Source organism: Columba livia, chromosome 3, assembly GCF_036013475.1.
Source record: "Columba livia isolate bColLiv1 breed racing homer chromosome 3, bColLiv1.pat.W.v2, whole genome shotgun sequence".
In the NCBI taxonomy this organism is placed as follows: Eukaryota; Metazoa; Chordata; class Aves; order Columbiformes; family Columbidae; genus Columba; species Columba livia.
Window position 1 is genome coordinate 108,563,074 of NC_088604.1, and position 21,738 is coordinate 108,584,811.

The following is a 21,738-nucleotide window of genomic DNA, read 5'->3' on the forward strand; positions in this document are numbered from 1 at the left end:
ATCAAGTGAAAATGCCCAGAAATACCCCTGTCAGCTGAGAGCTGGAGAAGGACTTCTGGGGGTCGGTCCTGCAAACAGATCTGTTTATTGGCTGCATGGTGCTGCAGCCAAGAGACATAGCTGTGTCTGAGGGGAAAAAGCGGGGTGACACAGCAGAGCTAGTGAACCCCACTGCAGGGGGGTATTGGGTCACCTCTTGTGCCACCACTGAAACAGATTTGTGCCTACCTTGTACTGCTTCTTTCAACAGTGCTTTCCAAAGTATCCGACTGGTATGTGGTATACTGGTGTCTAGATGGGGAGCACATTGCTGTTAGCCAGCTGTGGAATAGCGCGATCCCATGGCTGGAAACCAAAGCTGGAAAAAAACCCACACGCTGCTTCAGCAGACACTGTGGGAGCTGCCATCGCAGGGGATTTTGCACAACACGGTGTCAGGACGGGATGTTGATCTTCAGAGATGTGCTGCAGCTGTGGGGTTAATGAATGGACAAGATGCAGTTTTGTGGCCGGGAGGCAGATGGCACTGTTTTGGGGTCCCTTGTGTAAGGATAAAAAGCACCTTGGAGCCAGGGTTAGTAAGCAGGATCTCTCTCTCAGCTGTCTGGCTGTGGTGGAGATATCTGCCCTCTCCCTTCCCACTTGACTCGCAGTGTGGTGGAGGTGTGGGGCCTGAAGAAGCTGCTGTAAAACGCCTGGTCCCCGGAGGGCTGTCACTACAGAAGCATCACAGGTGGCTTGTGATTAATCATTGTATTCTGCAATGATAATGGCCCATCTGAGCCAGAAAAGATAATAGCAATAAACATACATCCCTAATTCCAATTGTAGCTGCTGAAAATTGGTTGTTGCATTGCGCTGAGGGATAGAAATGTAACTGAGCCTTGATTGAAAAATTCAGGGGAAGCTGCCTTATCTTAATTCTTTGCCAGATTAAAAAAGCCTCATACATAAAAACAGACAAAATGAATGAAGAATTTACAAACATCTATATTTTGTGTTGGGAAATGTGATAAAATCAGGAAAACAGCTGAAGACACTGATTTATACAAGTCTGACTATTTCAGGCAATGAGAAGTTTACATATCACGGCTTAACAAGATAAAAGGTCTCCCACAGAATACATAGATGACAGACAACTCATCTGAATTTGACATAACACAGCATCAAGTACACATGTAATGCGATGAACAGTGCCAGGTCATTCCCCAGTTAGGTAACATACAACCTCTTGAATAAGGCAATTCAAATATAACTCTTAATTCAAATCACAACATACCCAGGCAGCATGCAGGGAAAAGTAATTTATTTTGTACATTGGAATGACAGAACTTGCAACATGTTTCCATTTTATGTAGTTAGAGCAAAAGGATATAAACCATTCAAATAATATATATATATACATCAAGTCAACAGTTGTCTTTACTGGAATAAAGATTATCTGGTTTTGGTAAAAATAAAACTATTTTAATTCACTAATTAACAAAATGCACAGTGATCAGAAACAAAACTCTTCTCACAATTGTCTTCCCTGGCTCACTCGTGTTTCCCTGTGACGCAGCAGCTGCGTAACCCTGGATTCAGAGAGCTCCTTGCACAGAGGAACACAAATTCCCCAGCACAGGGTTCCCGTGGCTGCAGCCTGTGCCACCTGCTTCGTCGTGACACCAGTACCTGATGGATGGCAGTGCTCCCCTCACACCCGTACGCTCCCCGTGGTGTGTAAGCTGCATTTCACTTCCCCATTTCTGTCCAATAAAGCGCTTTACACACGTGCCTGACCTTTGGGGAGTCAAAAGTTGAACTGCACATGGAAACCTGTTCACTGTAACAGGGCCCTCATTTCTTTATTAGCAATTAATTCTTCTGGATCTTTATGACCAATAAATTTAAGAAAGTGTGAACCTGCGCAGAAAGAAAAAAAAAACAAAAAACAAACCTGAGCCAAATATCTCTCTGATACGACAGAGCTTAACAGACATGCCTGAGGATGTATTTCCACTGCAACAGACTTGGGAATCACAGAAGACAATGGAGGCTTTTCCTATAATTGAAGAGTTCTTTCAAGAGGAAAAAATAAAAAGAAGGGAAATAAGATTTTTTCCCTATTAAAAATGAAGATTTGCAATTTCTGAACAGACTAATCTGGGCAGCCTCTCCCTGGTAAGGGGCTGTACGTCCCCCTGTTTAACTGTGTACCTGCAGAAACTGATCCTCTTGCTGAGGTATCACGTCCCGCGGTGCCTGGGTCTGTCCTGCCCCTGTCCCCATGCAGGGAAGGGAACAGATCCAGGTGTCAGCAGGATCTGTTTTGCTGCCAGGTCAGGGCTGCTGGGGAATGGCTTTGGAAGGGGCCAGACTTCATCAGGCTGGAGCCCGCAAAGCCCTGAGTGAGGGTCACCCACACGCCACAGGGCCTATTAAGGACTCATAAAGGTATCATGCTTATCAATAACGAAGAGGCAGAAGTTACGTGTGAGGAGGTTCAAATGCCCCGAGCCTGCAAATAGGTGGCTGAGAGATTTCTCTCCTGCAGGTGAGCCACACAGCAGCAACCACAGCCGCAGCTGAGACCTTACTGCTTAGAGAACTGTCCTGGGCTTCAAAACCCACCTGTCTGCGGGACACACCACAGGAGAAAACAGATTTTCAGAGTGGTTTTTACTGGATCCTGTTCATCACCATTATAAAGTTGTCTCATGCCTCTCTACTACTCTATGTACTACTCCAATTGAAAAAAATAATTGGCATATTTCTTTGCCCTTAAAGATACAAAAAAGCAAATCTTCAAAAGATAGTGGGGAGAAAGGTGCTTTCACAATGACATTCAGAGCAAAAATAGAGAAACGACATTTTACAGATCATTAGAGAGCTATCTTTGGCAGAATATTTCAAATAAATTATTTTTACAAATATTTTCTGCAGTTGTATATTTATTTTGAATAGTTCACTTTCAGCTATAGGGTTACTGGTTCACCACTCTCTATTAATAGGAAAACACCACAAATATAAAAATATATGAGCTCAGCACAACTTTTAGGCTACCACAACTGTTTCCAACGGTTTCAAAAGTTGTAGATTGATACCACAGAAAATATGAAACAGGTATTTCTAACAGCATGTATCAGGTTAGAAGATCACAGCTCTTCACTGTTGTAAAACCCGCCAGGGAGGGCGGCTGGTGGTGTTGCACAGGATTAGTGTGGAAACAAGTCGGAGGAGCTGGATGCTCAGAGCTGGTCTCTGCCGCCGTCGGACATCACTCCACGGGGAATTGTCTCTCTCTGACCGTAAGGCTTAGAGATGTCATGCTGGGTGGCAGCTGGAGGGTTTCCACCCTGGGCAGGAGAGGAGGGCAGTGGGTGGGCAACACTGGGCTCGCCGTGCTGAGAGTTTCTGACAAACAAAGCTGAACCTGGTCCTGGGCTTTGCCCCTGGGAAGAACAAGTGTGTCCACTTTTGCCCACAAAGTTGCCTGCTTTCACCTTTGTGAGGGGAAAAGCACCCAGGGAGCCACTGGCTCTGCCCTTGCACCGTAGCCAGGTCCTGCCCCGAGCCTTGGCCAGGACTCCAGCAGGGTGGTGACTCTGCCGGGCACCCCTGAGCCTGAGCCGTGGCGGGCCAAGGTGGGGGCTCGCCTGTTCCAAACCTCCTCTCTCAGCATGTGCCACCGAGTCCACTGAACATATAGATTTAAATATTTCACCTTTTTTATACAGCATGTACAGAATATACAGCATCGGATACTTATTTCCCAGTAGACTACAAGTGTCTCCCAAGATGACCTCATTTATCAACAAATATATATAAATTGAAGGTAATAAAAGAGTCGTACCAACAAATATTATGGCTTTTCAAATAGTGTAGCTGCATTGTGCCACTGAACTTAGAAGGAACCACGAGAGAGACAGGGAGATTGGGAGGCTTCAGCTGCAGAGCCCAGGGGGACCCTCAGCTTTGCCCCACCAGTGCGGGGGCTTCACACGGGCAGCAGAGGGAAGGTGGATTTGAATTTATGACCCATACTCTGGTTTATGTCTCCAGGCAAGCCAGTTCTTCTGCAAACTCTCCTTTTCAGCCCCGCTTTGGAAAAATTTGGCTCTGCCCAGCTGGGGTCTGCCTGACCCATCCCTGGCAAGGGCACCGGGTGGCACATTGGACTGTCAGAGCCCCCCTCCATCTCCCTCTCTCTCTCTCTTTCTCGGGGTTTGCACAAGACGTCTGTCTGCCTTGCCCTAGAGTGCCCTGCGTCTGTGAAGGGGAGGACACACAGGATGGTGGGTGACACAGCATGTGGGGGGTGACCATGGCGAGTGGCTGACCGGTGCTTTGGGTGCATCAGGAAGGGTGGTCACAGCCTCCTCCCTGCCTGTTCCTCCTGTGCAGCTCCTGGGGCCATGGGGAGCCCCCCTCAGGCTGCTGAGCAGGGGGACAGTGGCTGCTGTCAGATGAAAGCAGGAAAGTGGGAGCCATCATTTTTGGAGCACGTCAGCACATCAAAAACACCAGAGGACAACCTTGCCTCAGCAGTGCCATCCCCAGCTACTACCCAGGCACGGCGTTCCCTGTGTCCCAGCACCACATTAGTAATGGTTCTAAATTTACTGCTACTGTCATTTTTTTTTTTACTAATTCCCATCACATTTCTCTCTTCAGAATATTATGGGCACTCCCTGCAGGCCTCTCTGGCTAAAGTCAAGCCTGATGCTCACATGCACAAGCATGGGCAGCCCAGGCCTCCCCTTTGTCTCTGCCTGCAGGATGCTGAGCGACGAGTGGCTCTGCCGCCTGTGGCAGCAATGCAGGGAGCAGCACGGAGAGTGTCCTACAGCAAACCTGCTGCCTTTAAGACATGTGAGCTTTCCCAACAACAGCTTTGCTCCCTGGCAGTGTGGCCACTGGGAATATCCGGTGGGCTTGTTTGTTGGGGCTGGGGAAGATAGTACATGGTGTCCTCTGTGTTCTTCTTGCTTAACTAACAGTGATGTTCACACCTCATAAATGCCATATCCTAGGGACAGTGGTAGGTGTGAAGTTGCCCATCACTGCCGAGTGGTCTTCAAGAAGTCATGGTTTTGCTTTTACAACCTCATGCCGTGTCTCTTTGGCACAGAGACCCAAGGTACAGAAGGTTGCGTTGTACCAAACTCAGCATTTTGTGGCTTTTACCAGCATGTATGTGTTTCTTCCAGCAAGAGCTCAGAAGCTTAGAAGAATTCACCAAGTTGTTCCCTCTATCCACAAATAAAACCATTTTTCTGGATTGCAAATGTCCTCAACGGGTAGTCTTGAAAGCTGTGTTATTTGCAGAGCTGTGCCTCCTAATGCTTAATGCATTATGGAAAAAAGAAGCTGGACAAGTGTTGTCAGAAGCTAAGTTGTCATCAGGGGAAAAAATAAGGAACATTTTATTTCTTGCTAACATAGTGACTATAATGTAAAAGGTATTATTGCAATCTTTTGCACTCTAGAGCTACTAGAAGCGGTGCATGTTTCCTGATTAAGAGCCAGACAAGCAGGTCTCCTGCATGGCTCACTGTGTGAGCACATTTTCTGAAGAGCTTGGAAGATGAAGGAAGCAACATGGGGCAAACAAATGAAGACACAACAGGCATCGGTTTATTTTCATCTGTACAGGGGGAGCTCAACCAAGGGACAGCTAATCACAGCTCTTATTGCAAGAGCAGAGCAATGCACAGGGCTATGGCTGAAAGCAAGGGGTATGGAAGCCATCTCAGGTTTACACCAAACAAGGAGGAATCTCGTTGTGCACCTGCATTCCCAGGAGTCACAAAGCCACTAGTTTGCAAAAGCTTTCATTGTAGCTCCCAAATAAGCCCAACAGCAAGCTGGGACACATTTATACCAGCAGGATCAAATCTATCCTGTGGTAGTATAGCAGTTTTACAGTCACTCAGCAACCCTCTGTGTTTCTAAGCATCTCTGCAAAGAAGCTCATCTGCCAGAAAGTCACATTTCTGTAAGCAAGGAGCCTGCCAGGAGCTGTGGGCTGGGGCGGAGGGACACACGCTTCTGGTGATGACAGTGCCGTGGACTGCCATGGCCATTTTCCTCAAGAAAACATGCAGATCTCACCCTGCCTCATCTATCTGGGACTACTCTGAGTTAGAAATAAAGGAGAAGAAATAAATCCAGCCTCAACAGAGATGTCAAGAGCTGCAGGGACAGAGCCTGGTAGCAGTCCTTCATGTCCTGCAAGGGTTTTAGGAGCTCGAGGGTAAGCATCCCAAGCAATCGCAACTTGCTTGACTTAAACTCTCCACATCTTAAGCAGGGGCAGGAAAGTTTTGTAGGCAAGTAGATAAGTTTTAGAATGTTTAGAGCACCAGGAACAGGCTCCATTTTGAAATAAAGGAGCTGAGGTGAACCTTGAATCCCCACTTAAAACATTTAGTATGCTCTGGAACTGTAGAGACAGGGTTGGGGTGGAGGGGTGGTGGAGTTGTAGCATCTGTTGGACTTGATAATGGTGGAAATTCAGCAGAAATGTTTAATCTTCAAAAACCTCATGAGTGAAGGACAGCAGTACAATGGAACGTGGCTGCAATGGTGCCTGGTGATGAGCAGGAAGGGTTCAGCATACTGACGTTTGCTGCGTGGAAACTTGCATGGTCCTTTGCTTGCAGGGGTTTAAGTCCAGGACATCTTTTGGAGTGGTAAGTCTTTGCCCTGAGATACAGACAGCAAGCCTGAGCTAACAAGCTGTTTAGTCCAGTGAGAGAGGAGACTTGTCCCACATAGCAAGCGCCCAGTTGTGGGGCAAGAGAGACAGAGAAGGCTCCTCTGCAGGGATGCTGAAGGACAAGGGCATGCGAAGAGGCTCCACAGGGGGGACAAGCACAGTTCAGGCCCCAAGCTGGGTAATCACTGAGTGCAGATGAACGTTCCAAGGCCTTGAGGTGGCTCAAGGTGGGTGCTGGAGGACTCCACCATCAGGTAGCACACACTCCTGATGCATTGCTTCCCACCACTACCTAGACCTGCACGCTGTTGGGGGTGGAGCTGTGCTGGGAGGGATGGAGTGCTGTCATAGTGCACTACAACAGAGCAAGGGCTATTTTGAATTAAATAGATAAAAATAGTGCCTGGGGCTGCTGCCCACAGACAGCCAAAAAAGCTGGAGGCTCTGCAAAAATCAAGATGCATGTCCACAGTCATGACAATTGGGTCAGGGGGACATGCTGTGCCTAAAAGAGGGCTTCCAGGCCTAGGTGGGACTTGACAGCACTTCTCTCTTCTCTTGTGATGCTGGACATCCCACCAGCAGCACCCAGCTCTGCCTCCCAGCAGTGGTCCACAGCACCCACTCTGGAAAGGACGTGCATCCCAGTGCCCTCTTTCACACTTCTGGGGTGGGGAGCCCCAAGCTGGTGTTCACCTTGGGAGGGTGGGAAGGAGCCAAGGGAGGCTACAGGGCCTGAAGGAGAGAGTGATGAGCCACCCTGGGGCACTGAGTGCTCAGGTTCAGGGCTGGCCATTCTTGGGATGCTCCAGAGAGAGAGCAAGACCCTGCGGAGACCCCTTGGATGCTCTCAGGGACATACCGTAGACAGCAAATCCTGCTGCTAACAGCAATCTTCTGGCTGTCTTTGCTGCCAACAGCTCCTGCTTGACCTGATAGGCCCCTTTCCTTCACAGCGTCCCTTCCCTATGTGTGAAGGGTGTTGCTGGCTGGCAAGAGGCTCTCAGCACCTCCAGTTCCAAAAGGAGGAAAGCTTAAGTCCTTAAAAGGCGAGGAATGTCATTGTATTTATTGTCCCTTGGTGCTTTTTGCAAGAATACAGATGCCTCTGGATACTTTCCTGCACAAGTCAGGGTTTTTTTTTTACAAGATAAACAGGCTTTTCTGCAGCTGTGCACTTGTATGCGTGTGTATGGTTGGTCATCACATGCTCAGAGAGGCCAGAAAGGTTCCTGGTGCACTGCAAACACGCTTCCCCAGATTGTTCAGAATGACAAAGCCTATTGAAAAACAATGCAGGGGTTTCTCCCAGAATAACACCCTGTGGCATTAAGTTTTCCCTTTTTTCTTTTTCTCTGTCACTTTCTGGCTATGCCCAGCTTTGCCCCGCCAGGAATGCAGCTGAACCTTCTCCTTAGGTATGTACATGGCCCCCAGTACCGTTGCACTTGATTCTTACCCAAGCATTTAAAAATAGCTGTAACAATAACACACAGGCTCTGGTTCTCCCCTCGTTGCCCATAGCAGAAATTACATGGTGAGTTTATAAACTACATTCAGACTCGTGACCAGAATGGGCTCAAAGCCTCCCTTTTCCCTTTTGTCCTTTAACCAAGAGATGAAAGTGGGGAAGAAGATGTACAAATTACTCTTGCAGTCTCCCTTCAACCCAGAGCCACCACAGGCTGCCTGGGAACGGGTGACACGAGAGTGGGCGTGTTGTTTGGAGACAACCAGTTTGCATCTCTGGAGCGAGTTCAGGCAGGCTCAGCCATGAGATGCTGCAGGTTTGTGGCTCCCGCTGGCACCAGGGACCTGCAGAGTCCTTGGCTCCTTTGCACCTTTTCCACATGTTCAGGTTGTGGCTGGCATTTTCTTCCCTTCCCATTGGCGTCTGAAGAGCTGGAGACAGGGTTTTGCTAAGATGGTCAGGCCTGTCCCTGCTCCATGCACTCCTTCATTTGTCCCCAAGTGCCTTGCAGTGGCCTTTTGAGTTATTTGGATGTCCATCTCTGAACATCCTTTGCACCGTGCTTCATCCTTTTCTATGGAAAGATTTGCCTTTGGCTAGTGGGGTGATGACAGGAGGTGAGAGTAGCCAGGGCAGGTGGATAGATGGAGGCCAAGGCTTTGAAGTGGTGTTTCTGGAAACTTCCTTAAGTCCAGGGCTTTATCAGAGATGCTTGATGCCCTTCCCTTGTGAGTGAGGCTGGGGAGGAAGAGAAGATAGGACAGCACTGGCACCAGACGGGGGAATCCATGGGTGCGAGGGCAAGATGTGCCCACACTGGGGCCGGTCCTCCCTCCTGGCAGCACACAATTTGCTTTTGCCTTTGAGGGTTTGGTTTAAAGTTGTTGTTGCAGAAGAGCAGGCATGACACCCTTGGGAACACAGACAGGTGGCTGGGGCTTAGTAGAGCGGTCCTTCCCCTCCTTGGCATAACCAGGCAGCAACCAGGTAAAAGGCTTGCTGCTCATCCATGGCTCCTCCATAAGCAGCTGGGCAAATACAACATCATGCTTTGCATAAGCTCATTAAAGATGCCAAAAAGCAGGCAGCTAGCCGAGAATAATTGCATAAACAAGGCTGGTGTTTACTATGTGGTTTAGGCCTTGTCCTCCACAAACAATGCTCCATCATTCCCTTTGGAAATTTCTGTGAGCAGAACCGTTATTTATTGCCTGTTAAACTGAGCTGCTACACACATCTTGTCCAGCTTGTTAATGACTTCAGTGACTGCAATTCATTCTGAAGAAGCAAATTATGAGAATGAAATAACAACATCACCTTTCAGTAGATGTAATTACTGGGTCAGGAGAGCTGTTTCGCTTTCTTAATTCACTGCGTGGGAAAAGCACACAGGCATGACCAGCTGCCATTGTCTGGAGCATGATGGACATTGAAGCTTGACCTGCACCCATCCTGGAGGGTGCTGAGCACCCACAGGGAGAGTGAGACCAGCGGCACAGATAACAAAAAGCAGCGTAGGGTGTGGGGAAGGACCAGTTTGTATGAGAGCAGCCCAGAGATCATGTTAAATCCTCTGGCTGCTGGGATGTGTGAGTTACCTGCTCTGCCACACATCCCTTACCTCAGCAGACAGGAATTCCACTGCCTCTGGGGCTCTGCAGACGCAGTCATGCTGCAAAATCAATGACCTCCTATGCTCTCTCTCTTTGCTTGGTGGCATGTTTCTAGCCTGGAGTTCAAAGGCCAGCCGCTACTGCTGCTGCCAGCCTGATGGGCTGTGACTCTGCACATCAGACAGGCAGGAGCACCAGCAGGACCCTGGCAGTGCCTCACCGGGAGTAGCAGGCAGACCCTGCCAAACAAAGGCAGCGTTTGCCTGGGACTCATCTCTGGATCTGGTGTTTGAGTTCAGCTGTCAGAGCAGGACCTTGGAAGCGCAGTGGGGAGGGTTTATTTGGGGACAGCTCAACAGATGCTGGATGAAACACAAGGAGGAGCAACATTCCTGGGTATGTAGAGACTCTTATCCTCCTCAATGCTGTCTGAGCCACATGGATCAGAAATGCACCATGGCACCCAGAGCAGCCCGAGCTCTGAGTTTGCTCAGCAAACTTGTGGGGTGTCTCAGATCTGCTTTGGCACTCATGGACTCTGCCCCAGCAATGCATCTCTTGCATTCCCACTTATCGTTAGCTAGTGGCTTAACCTAGCGCAAGTCACCTTTCCATACTCAAAAGGGTCCTGTAAGAAAGATGGAGACAAACTTATTAGCAGGGCCTGTTGAGATAGGACAAGGGCTAATGGTTTTGAACTAAAGGAGGGGAGATTCAGGCCAGACATGAGGAAGAAACTGTTTACAGTGAGAGTGGTGAAACACTGGAACAGGTTACCCAGAGATGTGGTAGATGCCCCATTCTTGGAGACATTCAAGGCCAGGCTGGACAGGGTTCTGAGCAACCTGATCTGGTTGGAGATGTCCCTGCTCATTGCAGGGGGTTGGACTAGATGACCTTTGAAGGTCCCTTCCAACCCAAACTATTCTGATTCTGTGAGGCTGGAACAAGAGCAGAAACAGTTCCATATAACTAGAGGACGTAAGCACAAAGAGTTCTAAGTACCTTGGGGGCCTATGCACAGCTGTCCCCGAGCCTAGGGCAAGCTAGCACTGATGGTGGGCCCAGTACAGGAGCATATCCTGGCCCCAGAAGGTTTGCACTGCAGCTTTGTCCCTGGGGGGTTTCCTGCATCCCCGTGAGAGCTGGGTAGGCTGCCAGCCCCAGCTGTACTGCAGCACACTGAGCCCACACATGATGGAGATGGAGCAGGAAGAAAGCCGTGAGATGGGGCAAAGCGGGCATGTGGAGACACCATTGCCCCCCATCAGTGGCAGAAACACAGAGAAGGCAAAACAATGAGTAAAGGAGAGATGGATACAACGTAAAGAGAGACAACAGGAGGGTAGGGAAGGGTTTTCCATAGAGAATATGCAGGAGCACTACTGGTTCCATCAGGAATCATTACAAACTTTATTTGTCTGTGCATTGTGTACCATTGATAAGGATCATCACAATTAGTGGACTCACTGACTATAGTGGTGGGCAATACACACAAAGAAAAATCAATGAAGCCAAACAGATGAAAATGAAATAATTGTACATAAAGATAATCATAAACCTGAACAACCTGCACCTGTGTTTGATTCTTTCCCCAAAACAAGGAGACCCCAAAACACATCCAAAATGAAAAAAATGCTTGAGAAGGAAAAAAAAAAAAAATGCCACAACTTCATACTCTGAGAGAAAATCTTAAAACAGATTAATTAAAAATTCCACAGATTGTTCAAATGAGTACAAATACCCCCAGCCAATTGGATATGGTACAAGCATCAGATGTGGTTTTCAGCTGAGTTGGAAGAGCTTGTCAGTGGATGTGCAGGCTGGGCATGTGCCTGGCTGGGACAAAGGGCATAAGGACATCTCTCAGCTTCAAGTGCACAATGTCACCCCTGTGCTGCACCCCGGGGAGCTCTGCATCCACACTCAGTGGGTGTTGGGAGGTGATGCTGAGTTACACCTCACTGTCTCACTCATCCTTTCCCTCAATTTCAGATTTGGACAGGGCAAAATGTGGCCTTTTTCCTTGGGGGATGTTTCCCAGTTACGCTCAGCAATGTGGGAGATCTTCTTATGGCCCTTCAGCCCTTATGCTGAATTATTCTACCTCCAAATGGCTGTGGGAAAGGACCAGCTTTGTGGACTGATCCTGATGGCTTAGCGCTCAGAAGCAGAAGCTGTCACTAGACCTTGGGGACACAGGGAACAGCAGGGAGCCAAGGGGGTTTTGAGGCAGCCACAGGCTACAGAGGCAGAGGCAGGCGAGGTGCTGTGCTCATCCACCTTGGGCTCCCTGAGACCTTGTGTGAAACCTGCGGATGCTGGAGGCTTCACACCAACTTCAGCATGTCATGGACTGGCCACTGTGATGGGGACCCCGTCCACATGGGAGGACGAGCCTGCAGTTTCTGGGATGTGGGTTTTCCTCCCCTGAAAATCTACATCTATGTGGCTGTTATTGCTTCTCGTGGACCCACGTGCAGAGCAATAAACAGGGACATATTTTCCTCCTTTTACCCCCACTAAGAGGAAACAAGCAAACTTACAAAAACCCTATGGCAAAACTAAACTAACCAAAATAAATAAAATTGCAGTGAAAAGAAAACACTTGTATCTGCAATGATCAACCCACACGGCTGGAAGGACTATCGCTATAGAATGCTATATACAGGTAGGGTTCATTTCATTCATGCAAATGTTACAAGTACCACGACAGCATGCCCGAGGAGGTGGCTGAGGCGGGAGGAAAGCCCTCGCCACTCTGCACAGCCTTGGCTTAGGACACTGGACACGAGGCTGCAGCTGCGCATCCCCGAAGTGTGGAAGAGGAAAGGGAGAGGCATGTCGGGGGAGGGAAATGCTAGTTGTACACACGCCAAAACAAAACAAAACAAAAACCAACCCCAAATCAATGACGAAAACGGTTTGTGTTCTATCCTTTAGAAAGCTCCCAATTTCCCCTTGTTTTCAGTCCGGTCTCTCGCTTCTCTCCAACAGGGCCAGAGGGAACAGTCCCAAGTGGCGAAGGCAGGCGGACGGTGGTCGGAGACGAGGACCCTCGCTTTCCTCTCCTTCCCTTGCCCACTGCTCTGCTTCTCACCAGCTACTCTGGCCCTTCCCTGTATGGATGCTCCCTGGTCGCCTCTGCATCCATCCTCCTGGGGGGGCCGGTGGGTGGGAAGGAGCGATGGGGAAGGGCTTGATGGCTATCAATCAGCCGCTCTTGTCAGTAGAGTTGCAGAAAGGGGCCTGCTGTGGAGCTCCTGCCAGGGCTGCTGCCTGGGGAGGGGTCCTGCTGGCTTTGGGGTCCTGCCTCCTAGTTCAAAGGATGCTCCAAAGCCGCTTTCCGTCAGCAGGTGTGTGAACATGGCAAATCTCTTTTATTCTTTTTTCTGTTCATTATACACAGCGTTATATCTATATCTATACCTATATATCACTCTATATAGATACATATAGATATATATATATTTACTATCTCTGATTGTCCCTTTAGAAGCCCTTTATGTGGCAGTAGGCTTCCAGAGATGAGAAGAATATGTACAAGAGCCAGAGGAGAATAAAGAGTGAGGATGTGAGCAGCTTGGAAGTCCGCGGCCCGCCCAGCTCACCTCCAATCTCCGGTCTCCGCCGGTAGAGCAGCACACCCACACTGATAAAAGCAAAAATGGTGAAGAGGGTGACGGAGAAGGCCAGAGTGCCAGGTGAGACTTGGAAGGCTTGTCCGTGCGCCGCGTGGTAGATAGCTGCGATGGACCAGGCTACCCCAATGCCCAGGAAAACGTTCACAGCATTGCTCCCGGTGACGTTCCCAATGGAGGCATCTGCGTACTGGTCCTGCGTCGCTGCTACTTTGCTGGCAAATGTGTCTGCAAAGGAAAGGTGGAGAAAAACCCTCAGGAAACAGGCTGATAAGGAGGGACAGCACCAGGCAAGGCTTGTGGACAAATGTCAATGGCACTACTTGGGGAATGAAGATAGAGGGTAAGGGGACAGGGTACAGCACTCTTTGTGGGCACTGCCAAGGAAGGGCACATCTGGCTGGAGTCAGAGTGACAATCAAAGTTCAAAAATGCCCAGGAGGGAAATCTCAACATCCAGAAATATGGGACATCCGCCATTATGGACCTAGATGCCCCACAGTGCTTCAAGCAAGAGACAACACTTGCCAGTACTGCACTGTGTTGGCCCCTTCTCCACATCCACTAGTTTGTTGACTTGCAAAAGTGCTGAAAAGGTTGGAAAAGTTTTGTGGGAGCCACAATAGTTTGTGTCTGTCCTTCAGGTTCCCTGAAGTTTTGTATTTGTGTTTCTGTGTTTGCTTTAATGATGTCTCTCCAGAACCTTTTGTCTCACTAATGTCCAGTGTCTTGTGCAGACCCTGACACTTTGGTAAACAAGTGATCATCTTTCACCCCTTATGGGGAAAAACCATGCAGGTGGGTGTACGCTTGCCCAGGTGCTTCACCAGTTTTAATACTTGTAGCAAAAGAGAAAAAGAAAATTATGAGGTCAGATTTTATGTTTTTTTAGTTCTACAGAGTTTCCTTTAGAATCCTTCCCAGCAAGGCTTCAAGGTGAGCCAGTGAACCTGGCACGAAGACCCAGTTTCATGTAACAGGAGGGACTGGGCACCTATAAGCAGTGAGAGGGGCCATTTGCAGCAAAGAAATAAAAACAGCTTTATTTAAAAAAAAAAAAAAAAGCTCCCATCGAAATGAATCTGACCGTTCAGGAAAGGAAGCCTTGGTACAGTAACAGGGCTGTGGGACAGTGCTGATGTCTCTGTGGCACTGCTGCTCCCACTGGGAGAGGAGGGATGGGGAACATCTGGTGAAGATCTGGGGCACATCTGGGGCACCCTGCCAGCACCTGCCAGGGTATGGAAACAACCACATGCACTTCTGCAAGCTTGAGTTGTGCTTTTAATGCAGGAAAGGTTTCTGGCAATCTTGATTTCACTGCACATTCATCTGATGCTGGTCTGTCTCCTGCAAAGCACTCTGCACCTCCCTGGTGCGGGGGAGCCTGACGAGCACCCAGCTAACACGACACGGTCTGGCAGCATCTGCTAGTTCAAACAAGAGTAGCCAAATGTATCCGAAAAAGAACATCTTAAATGCCACCTTATGTCGACAAAAGCAGGAAGGAAGATTTTTCACTGTCAAGGGTGTGAGACAGCCCTACAAACCTCATGCCTACAAATGCCAGAGGTCTAAAAATGCTACTTCTTCTGTTCCTTGCCCAAATCTGTTCTTTCTTTTGGTTCTGCTGCTTCTTTTTTGAGCTCTGATGGCATTAAGACAATTTCAAGATCTTTGAGCACCCAAGTGCTGATTACTGGAAGTCTGGGGATGGTGAGGGTAAGTGTGACTGACATGGGGAGTAGTTGGGTTGCGTTAGAGCTCCTCGTCTGGGAACCAGGCCCTGCCTGGCCAGCACAGCCCATGGAAGAATGTGTGTAAAAGGCACAGGTCCTGTCACACAAGATGACATGGGACTTCCCAGAGCAACCCTGTCATCCTCTCCAGTGCATGGGTTCACCCCTAAGAGAGACCCTTTGCTGTGCTATCAGAAAAGGAAGCTGGGTTGCAGCAAGGAAATGTGGATTGGCAGGGCAAAGTGGCATATAGGTATGGAAACTCCTTTTTTATTTCTCTCCCTGGTCAGTCCTCAGTCTCTGCTCTCTTCTGAGGCTGGGTGACTGATTGATCAGAAATACGCCTCCAACCATTTGTGGGGCTGGGGCCTTCCTGGGGCTTCACAAGTCACATTTCAAGCAGGTCCCCCAGATCAGCAACCTCACCTCAATCCATATGAACCAGAGCTGAATGTGGTCTTACACAAAGGTGTCCATGCTGGGCAGAGCACTTTGATTATGGACTTGCACCTAACTCATCTGGGAGGCAAGGTTAAAGGAGCAGATGCTCAGAAAGAAAACACAGGACTGCTAACACAGGTGGCATTTTAATCAAAGACAAATTTCCAACTCTGAGAGTGGATGCCATGGAGGCAGTCCACAGTAATAGTTACTTCATGGTCTTTGCAAGGGGAAGATCCTTGAAATAATTTCCAGGGGACTGAATCCACATCCTGGTTCAGTCCTCCTGGCCCATCTGAGACTGAAAAACAACTTCCACATACACCTCAAATCTGTCCTCAGGTGTCCTGCAGAGCACAGCTGAGGACCTCACTGTACCCACCTTTACCAGCCCAAACTTAAACCCAGACTGGGCAGAGATGGACTTCTAGAACAAAACCTGCTGTTGTCCTTACCTGGCACTGATGTCCCCAGTGCAACAAACACGACTGCAGTAACTGAGTCCTTCAAGCCAATGGTGCAGCCAAAATGGGAGGCCAGGTCACCAATGAAAGCTGTCAGGAGGCCGATCATGAGGATGGAGACAACAAAGCAAGCCCAGCCATTCCAGTAGTCTGTTGGGGGCACGAAGGCAAAGAGGACCTTCCAGAAGACAGTCAGAAAGTGCATCACATAGTCGAAGCAGGAGGGCAGCTTCTCCTCCCCACATTCATCGTCATCGTCATCTTCCCCTGGAGAAAACCACCAGTGCCTGATTAGACTCACCCATCCTAGGGGAGGTTAGGCAAAGTTCCCATGCATACTGCAGCCCACTAAATGCCATCTCTCACGATTTGGGCCCTAGAAGGCCTTGACTTCCAAATATCTTATTTTCTGGGCAATCACCAGAGGGTCTCAATGACCTTTCATGGCCCCTTCCCATGGCACAGAGAGACCCTTGAAAGGTATTGATCTCGAAAACCAACCTGCACTTCAGAAAATGCAGAGCCTCACATCAGCACCTCTACCTGGGTTTAACTACCAGATGCTTCCTGTGACTCAGCCCCTGCTCAGGAACCATTTCCCTGTGAGATGTGGAAAATGACCAGCCTCATGCTGGCTGGAGCTGATCAGGGTGGATAAACCCACCAAGAGCAACATGTGCTTCATGGAGACTCCTCTAAGGAAGCCCTTTTTGAGCTGCTTTTCACAAGTACCAGTGATTGCTTTCAGGTCTCTGGAAAGACAACTGGTTTTGGTGGCTGCTGAGCTGTTACCTCTGGCGCTTTACCTTTTCTGCCATGAAGAATACTTACCCTAAAACCTCCCTGGTCCATCACTGCTGATTATCCTCCACTGTTGAATTTATCTGCCCCTTCATATGCCTCCCTATGATCTCTGACTGCCCGTTGCTTTTGGTCTGGTCTGACCCAGATCACTGGGCACCCCCTGCACATGAAAACGCTTTTCCATTTGCACTCTTTCCAGGTAGCTGTCAAGCACCCCAGGCCGTAAGCCAGCCATGGGGCATCATTTGTCACAACAAAAATACTCTTTCCTCCTTCTCTTTATTTTCTGTCCCTGATCCAGGTCAGTGCTTCACTTCTCACCAATTTGTTGCTAATGCCTTGCAGGGGTCGTTTTCCCAGCATGAGCCTGTCAGCAGTCCTGGTCCCATCCTTGCTCACCAGGCACATTGTGTAGGTCAGAGCCTGGCTTTCCTCGTGCTGTGCTGAGCACTCAGCCCTGCACAGTGCACTGCTGCTCATGGCTGTGGTCCCCGCAGCACTTGCAAGACCTGGGTCTCCAGCACAAACAGGGAGTTGGGGATGTGAGTCCTTGTGCCCATCCTGCCTGATGTACTGGGGGCTCTCAGACCCTGAGTGCCAGATGCTGCGTGTCCCCAAAGGCTCTCAGGGAGTTGTGCATCCGCAGTCATGTCCCCTGAACATGCAGGCTGGCTTGTGCGCAGAAGCTGCCTTGTGGGTGACAGGGAAAGAGCTCAGCAGATGTTGGTTTGTCCTGACCCCCTCCCCTGCTTCCTTGACCCTTTCCCCTGGCACTGCCCCAACACATCTTAGAATCATAGAATAATTTGGGTTGGAAGGGACCTTTAAAGGTCCAATCACTCTGCAATGAACAGGGACACAGAATCATAGAATCATTTTGGTTGGAAAAGACCTTTAAGATCATTGAGTCCATCCGTTAACCCAACGCTGGCACTACACCATGTCCCTAAGAACCTCATCTATGTGTCTTTTAAACACCTCCAGGAACGGTGACTCTACCACTTCCTTGGGCAGCCTGTTTCAATGCCTGACAACCCTTTCCAGGAAGAAGTTTTTCCTAATATCCAATCTAAACCTCCCTTCATGCAGCTTGAGGCCATTTGCTCTTGTCCTATCACTTGCTACTTGGGAGAAGAGGCCAACACCCTCCATGCTATAACCTCCTTTCAGGTAGTTGTAGACAGCGATAAGGTCTCCCCTCAGCCTCCTTTTCTCCAGGCTAAACAGCTGCTCCTCATCAGACTTTATCTTCAAGATCAGATGGAACCTCCTATGTTTCAGTCTGTGCCTGTTGCCCCTAATCCTGTCTTTGGGCACCACTGAAAAGTCAGATGGCTCTTGATTTGGCTCAGCTCCAGTACATGTAAACCTTGCACTCTGCTGGCATCCTTGGGGCTCTCAGCAGAGATGCAGCTGCAAGGGAGAGGGTAGTAATGGAGGTAGTGAAAGCATGGCAAGAGGGAGCCTCTGATACAGTTATTTCTTTGTACATAAGGGATGTGGCATTCCACATGAGGGCTGGGGTGAACCTGGAGGGGATTCAGTGGGGCCATCAAGGTGATTGGAGCCTGGAGGATGTTGCGTATGGGGAGAGGTGGAAGGAGCTCTCTTGGAGGAGGTTGGAGTGGACCAAGCAACAGCCTACTGTGACTTGGAGGGCAGGTACAGAGGATGGACTGAAACTTGCTCCTGCACTGACAAATAATACAACAAGGGGCAACAGCCACAAACTGCAGGTTGGATGTTTACATCAGGAGAAACATCTTCTCTAGGAGAGTAGTGCAGCTCTGGTATATATACCCTGGCTGAGGGACATAGTCTTTGGAGTTTTTCAATATTCAGCTAAATAAAACCATGACTAACCAGGCAAAAGTAAAACTCAGCACCCTGTTGGGGTACAACTTCGCACTCATTGTTTGTCTTCAAATCACCTTTGCAGATCAAGAACAACACATAAGATAAAGGCAGTGGGAAACTTGATGTCTCTACAAAAACTTGGTGGAAAAGCATGTGTTGCTTGGCTTTAAAGCTTCAAACTCACTCTGGCAGAAACGGCATGGTGTTGTTATTTTGGCAGATATAAATACCCTATTTCTGTTCGTTGTCATGGAGATAAGGAACAGTTTTTCAGACTGGGAACTCTATGCTGGCCTGTCTTTTTTTGCTTTTTGAACAAAGGCTGATACTGGCAGGATACACTGTGCTGTGCTCACACTGTAATCCTCTCCCTAGCTGTATGGTGGCAGCAGCACTGTCATGGTTCTCTTCATTGAGATGATAAAACAGACTGAAAAATGAATGAGTGCCACTGTCATAACACTCATCCAGATCTGTCTATCATTTTGTTAAGCAGCAGTAATGTCTCTCTTTTGAAAAGCCGTCCAGATCCTGTGAAGGTGAGTTAAAGTGCAGAGTGAGATTGGATCACAGAATCATAGAATCATTGTGGTTGGAAAAGACCTTTAAGATCAAGTCCAACCATTAACCCAACACTGTCAAGTCCACCACTAAACTATGTGCATAAGAACCTCATCTACACATCTTTTAAACACTCCCGGGATGGTGACTCCACCACTTTCCTGGGCAGCCCGTTCCGACGCCTGACAACCCTTTCCAGGAAGAAACTTTTCCTAATATCCAATCTAAACCTCCCTTTGTGCAACTTGAGGCCATTTCCTCCTGTGCTATCACTTGCTGTTATACTTGGGAGAAGAGACCAACAACCTCCATGCTGCAACCTCCTTTCAGGTCTCCCCTCAGCCTCCTTTTCTCCCAGTTCCCTCTGCTGCTCCTCATAAGGCTTGTGCTCCAGACCCTTCACCAACTTTGTTGCCCTTCCCTGCACTCTCTCCAGCACCTCGATGTCTTTCTTGTAGTGAGGGGCCCAAAACTGAACACGGGATTTGAAGTTTGGCCTCACCAGTGCCAAGTACAGGAGGACAATCACTTCCCTGGTCCTGCTGGCAATACTATTCTTGATACAAGCCAGGATGCTGGTGGCCTTCTTGGTCATGGTGATGAAGTGTTGCATTCAGGTACAGGCTCACAAGGTTCAGGATGTTTTTGCTGTGAAAGGAACTTTCTGGGCTGTTGGTCACACACTGAAGACAGCTGTGGGTGAGAGGCTTCAGCTCAGCCTCACAGATAGCATGGGGTGCCCAGCGTGGTGTGGCACGGTCTTGCCTTCACCTGCACTACCCTTCTGCAGCCCTGTCCTCCTCCTGCTCCATAGCTCAGCCTGCCTGCCAACATTGCTGTCAGTTGCTCATTGGGTGGGAAACCGCACTTTAATGTTTCTTTTCTTAGCAGGTATGTTACATTTTGAAGTGGGAATGTGTGACTTTCACCTGCTTTCTGTGGTGGGCTGCATGGAAAAAGTCAAACCCAAATTCCAGTGTTTAAGGCATTTTAACTTGCTCAGCACAAAGCTTGAGTAGCTAAATCCTGCCAAAAAAGTAGGTTGAGAACTCAAAGACAAACTACTATTCCGCAGCTGCAAGGAACAGCTCATGTTCACCAAAATATGCCACATTTATTGAATAGTTTTTAATCATCCTGTTGGCACTGGTGGTGGCTGTACATTCAAGACACAGTCGCAACAGGGCCTTCAGATAACTGCAGTCTTTACGTGTGTCACAGAGATGGGATCCAAATACCAGAGGTAATATTTGCTTTAATATGGGATGCAATTAAATAATTGATTCTGGCATAGATTAATTTAGTGGTATTAGCTATAAAACCTGCAGCAAGGATTGTCTTGCATGGTATGTTCATGCTGTATCCAAAATAATGGGAAGCTTTTGGCTGGAGGCTCTAAGAGTAACTATGCTACAAGAGGAAGGATCACAATTTGAGGAGATAGCTGCTGCACAATGTCCTGTCCTAATTTTCAGAGATGGAGAGTGAATGGTATGGCTATCACTTTTAATTACTTTGTGCTGGGCAGAGTTTACTCTGTACAGCAGCGCTCAAAGTAGGAAGTGTGAGTGTTCCTCCATACATTTCAATGCACAGTTGGCCAGATGAACTCAAATTGCCTTCCTCAGTAATTTAATCTAAAAGCTGGTTGATTTTGCCCTAATGTGTGCACACAGGCAGCCTGGGCTGGACTGTGAGGTTGTAACATCCAGCCAGTGAATTACAGTGTCTTCAGCTGTTAAAACCACATCTAAAGGAGCCTTTCTTTCACCTCCTACAGATGTCAGAATGCTAATATATTCTATACTGGGCATACTGGTAAACATGGCACTGGCGCCTGTGAGAATGGTACAACAGGACATTTCTGAGGGAAATGCAGTTTTCCAAGAGGGGGAAGACACGATCAAATATGATCTGATATGACCACAGATTTCATGTGCTGCTGCAGCTACTGGGCTGCTGAGCCAAAATCTCCAGCCACAGCTGGCTGGAGCAGCAGGAATTCCTGAAGGAAGGGGGTCAGTCAGGGTGTTCCTCTGCCAGGTGCTAAAGGCACACTTAATGCAGGAGGTTTCCTACACATCAGACAATTTGATCTCACAAAAAGGTTTAATCAGCTGTCTTATTTATGCAGTAGCTGTAAATAACTCTGCCACCTGTTTTGCCTCATGCTGCTCCACTACATTCTATATTATTGATACAGCCAAGCTGAGACACAAGAGAGGTTGATCGTAATTCACCTGGTCCAAACTCACCTGCGCTGACAGTAATAGCCTCGATAAACTGCTCCCTCCAGCTGTTTGTGCCAACCACCAGGGCCAGGTTTGTCTTCTTAATGAGCTTGTCCACTGTATTCTGTGGATGGAGACACAGAGGAGAGAATTAGGGGCTATTGGGCTGGAGATGCTGGGCTAAAACCTACCAGCGCTGGTGTTTGCAGCCAT

The 21,738-nt window shown here is 48.5% G+C and overlaps 1 protein-coding gene across 12 annotated transcripts in view; it reads right to left on the reverse strand.

Annotated features, from left to right (window-relative positions):
• Nucleotides 1-970: 970 nt before the first annotated feature.
• LOC102089571 (sodium/calcium exchanger 1) overlaps nucleotides 971-21,738 on the reverse strand; it is a 155,816-nt gene continuing 135,048 nt past the window's right edge. For all 12 annotated transcript variants that reach the window (XM_065058894.1, XM_065058897.1, XM_065058896.1 and 9 more), the window contains 3 exons: nucleotides 21,550-21,649; nucleotides 16,064-16,339; nucleotides 971-13,656 (listed from right to left, as the gene is read on the reverse strand). In XM_065058894.1, coding sequence (XP_064914966.1) covers nucleotides 13,280-13,656; nucleotides 16,064-16,339; nucleotides 21,550-21,649 — 753 coding nt within the window. In that variant the 3' untranslated portion in view covers nucleotides 971-13,279. The remainder of the gene's footprint in view (nucleotides 13,657-16,063; nucleotides 16,340-21,549; nucleotides 21,650-21,738) is intronic.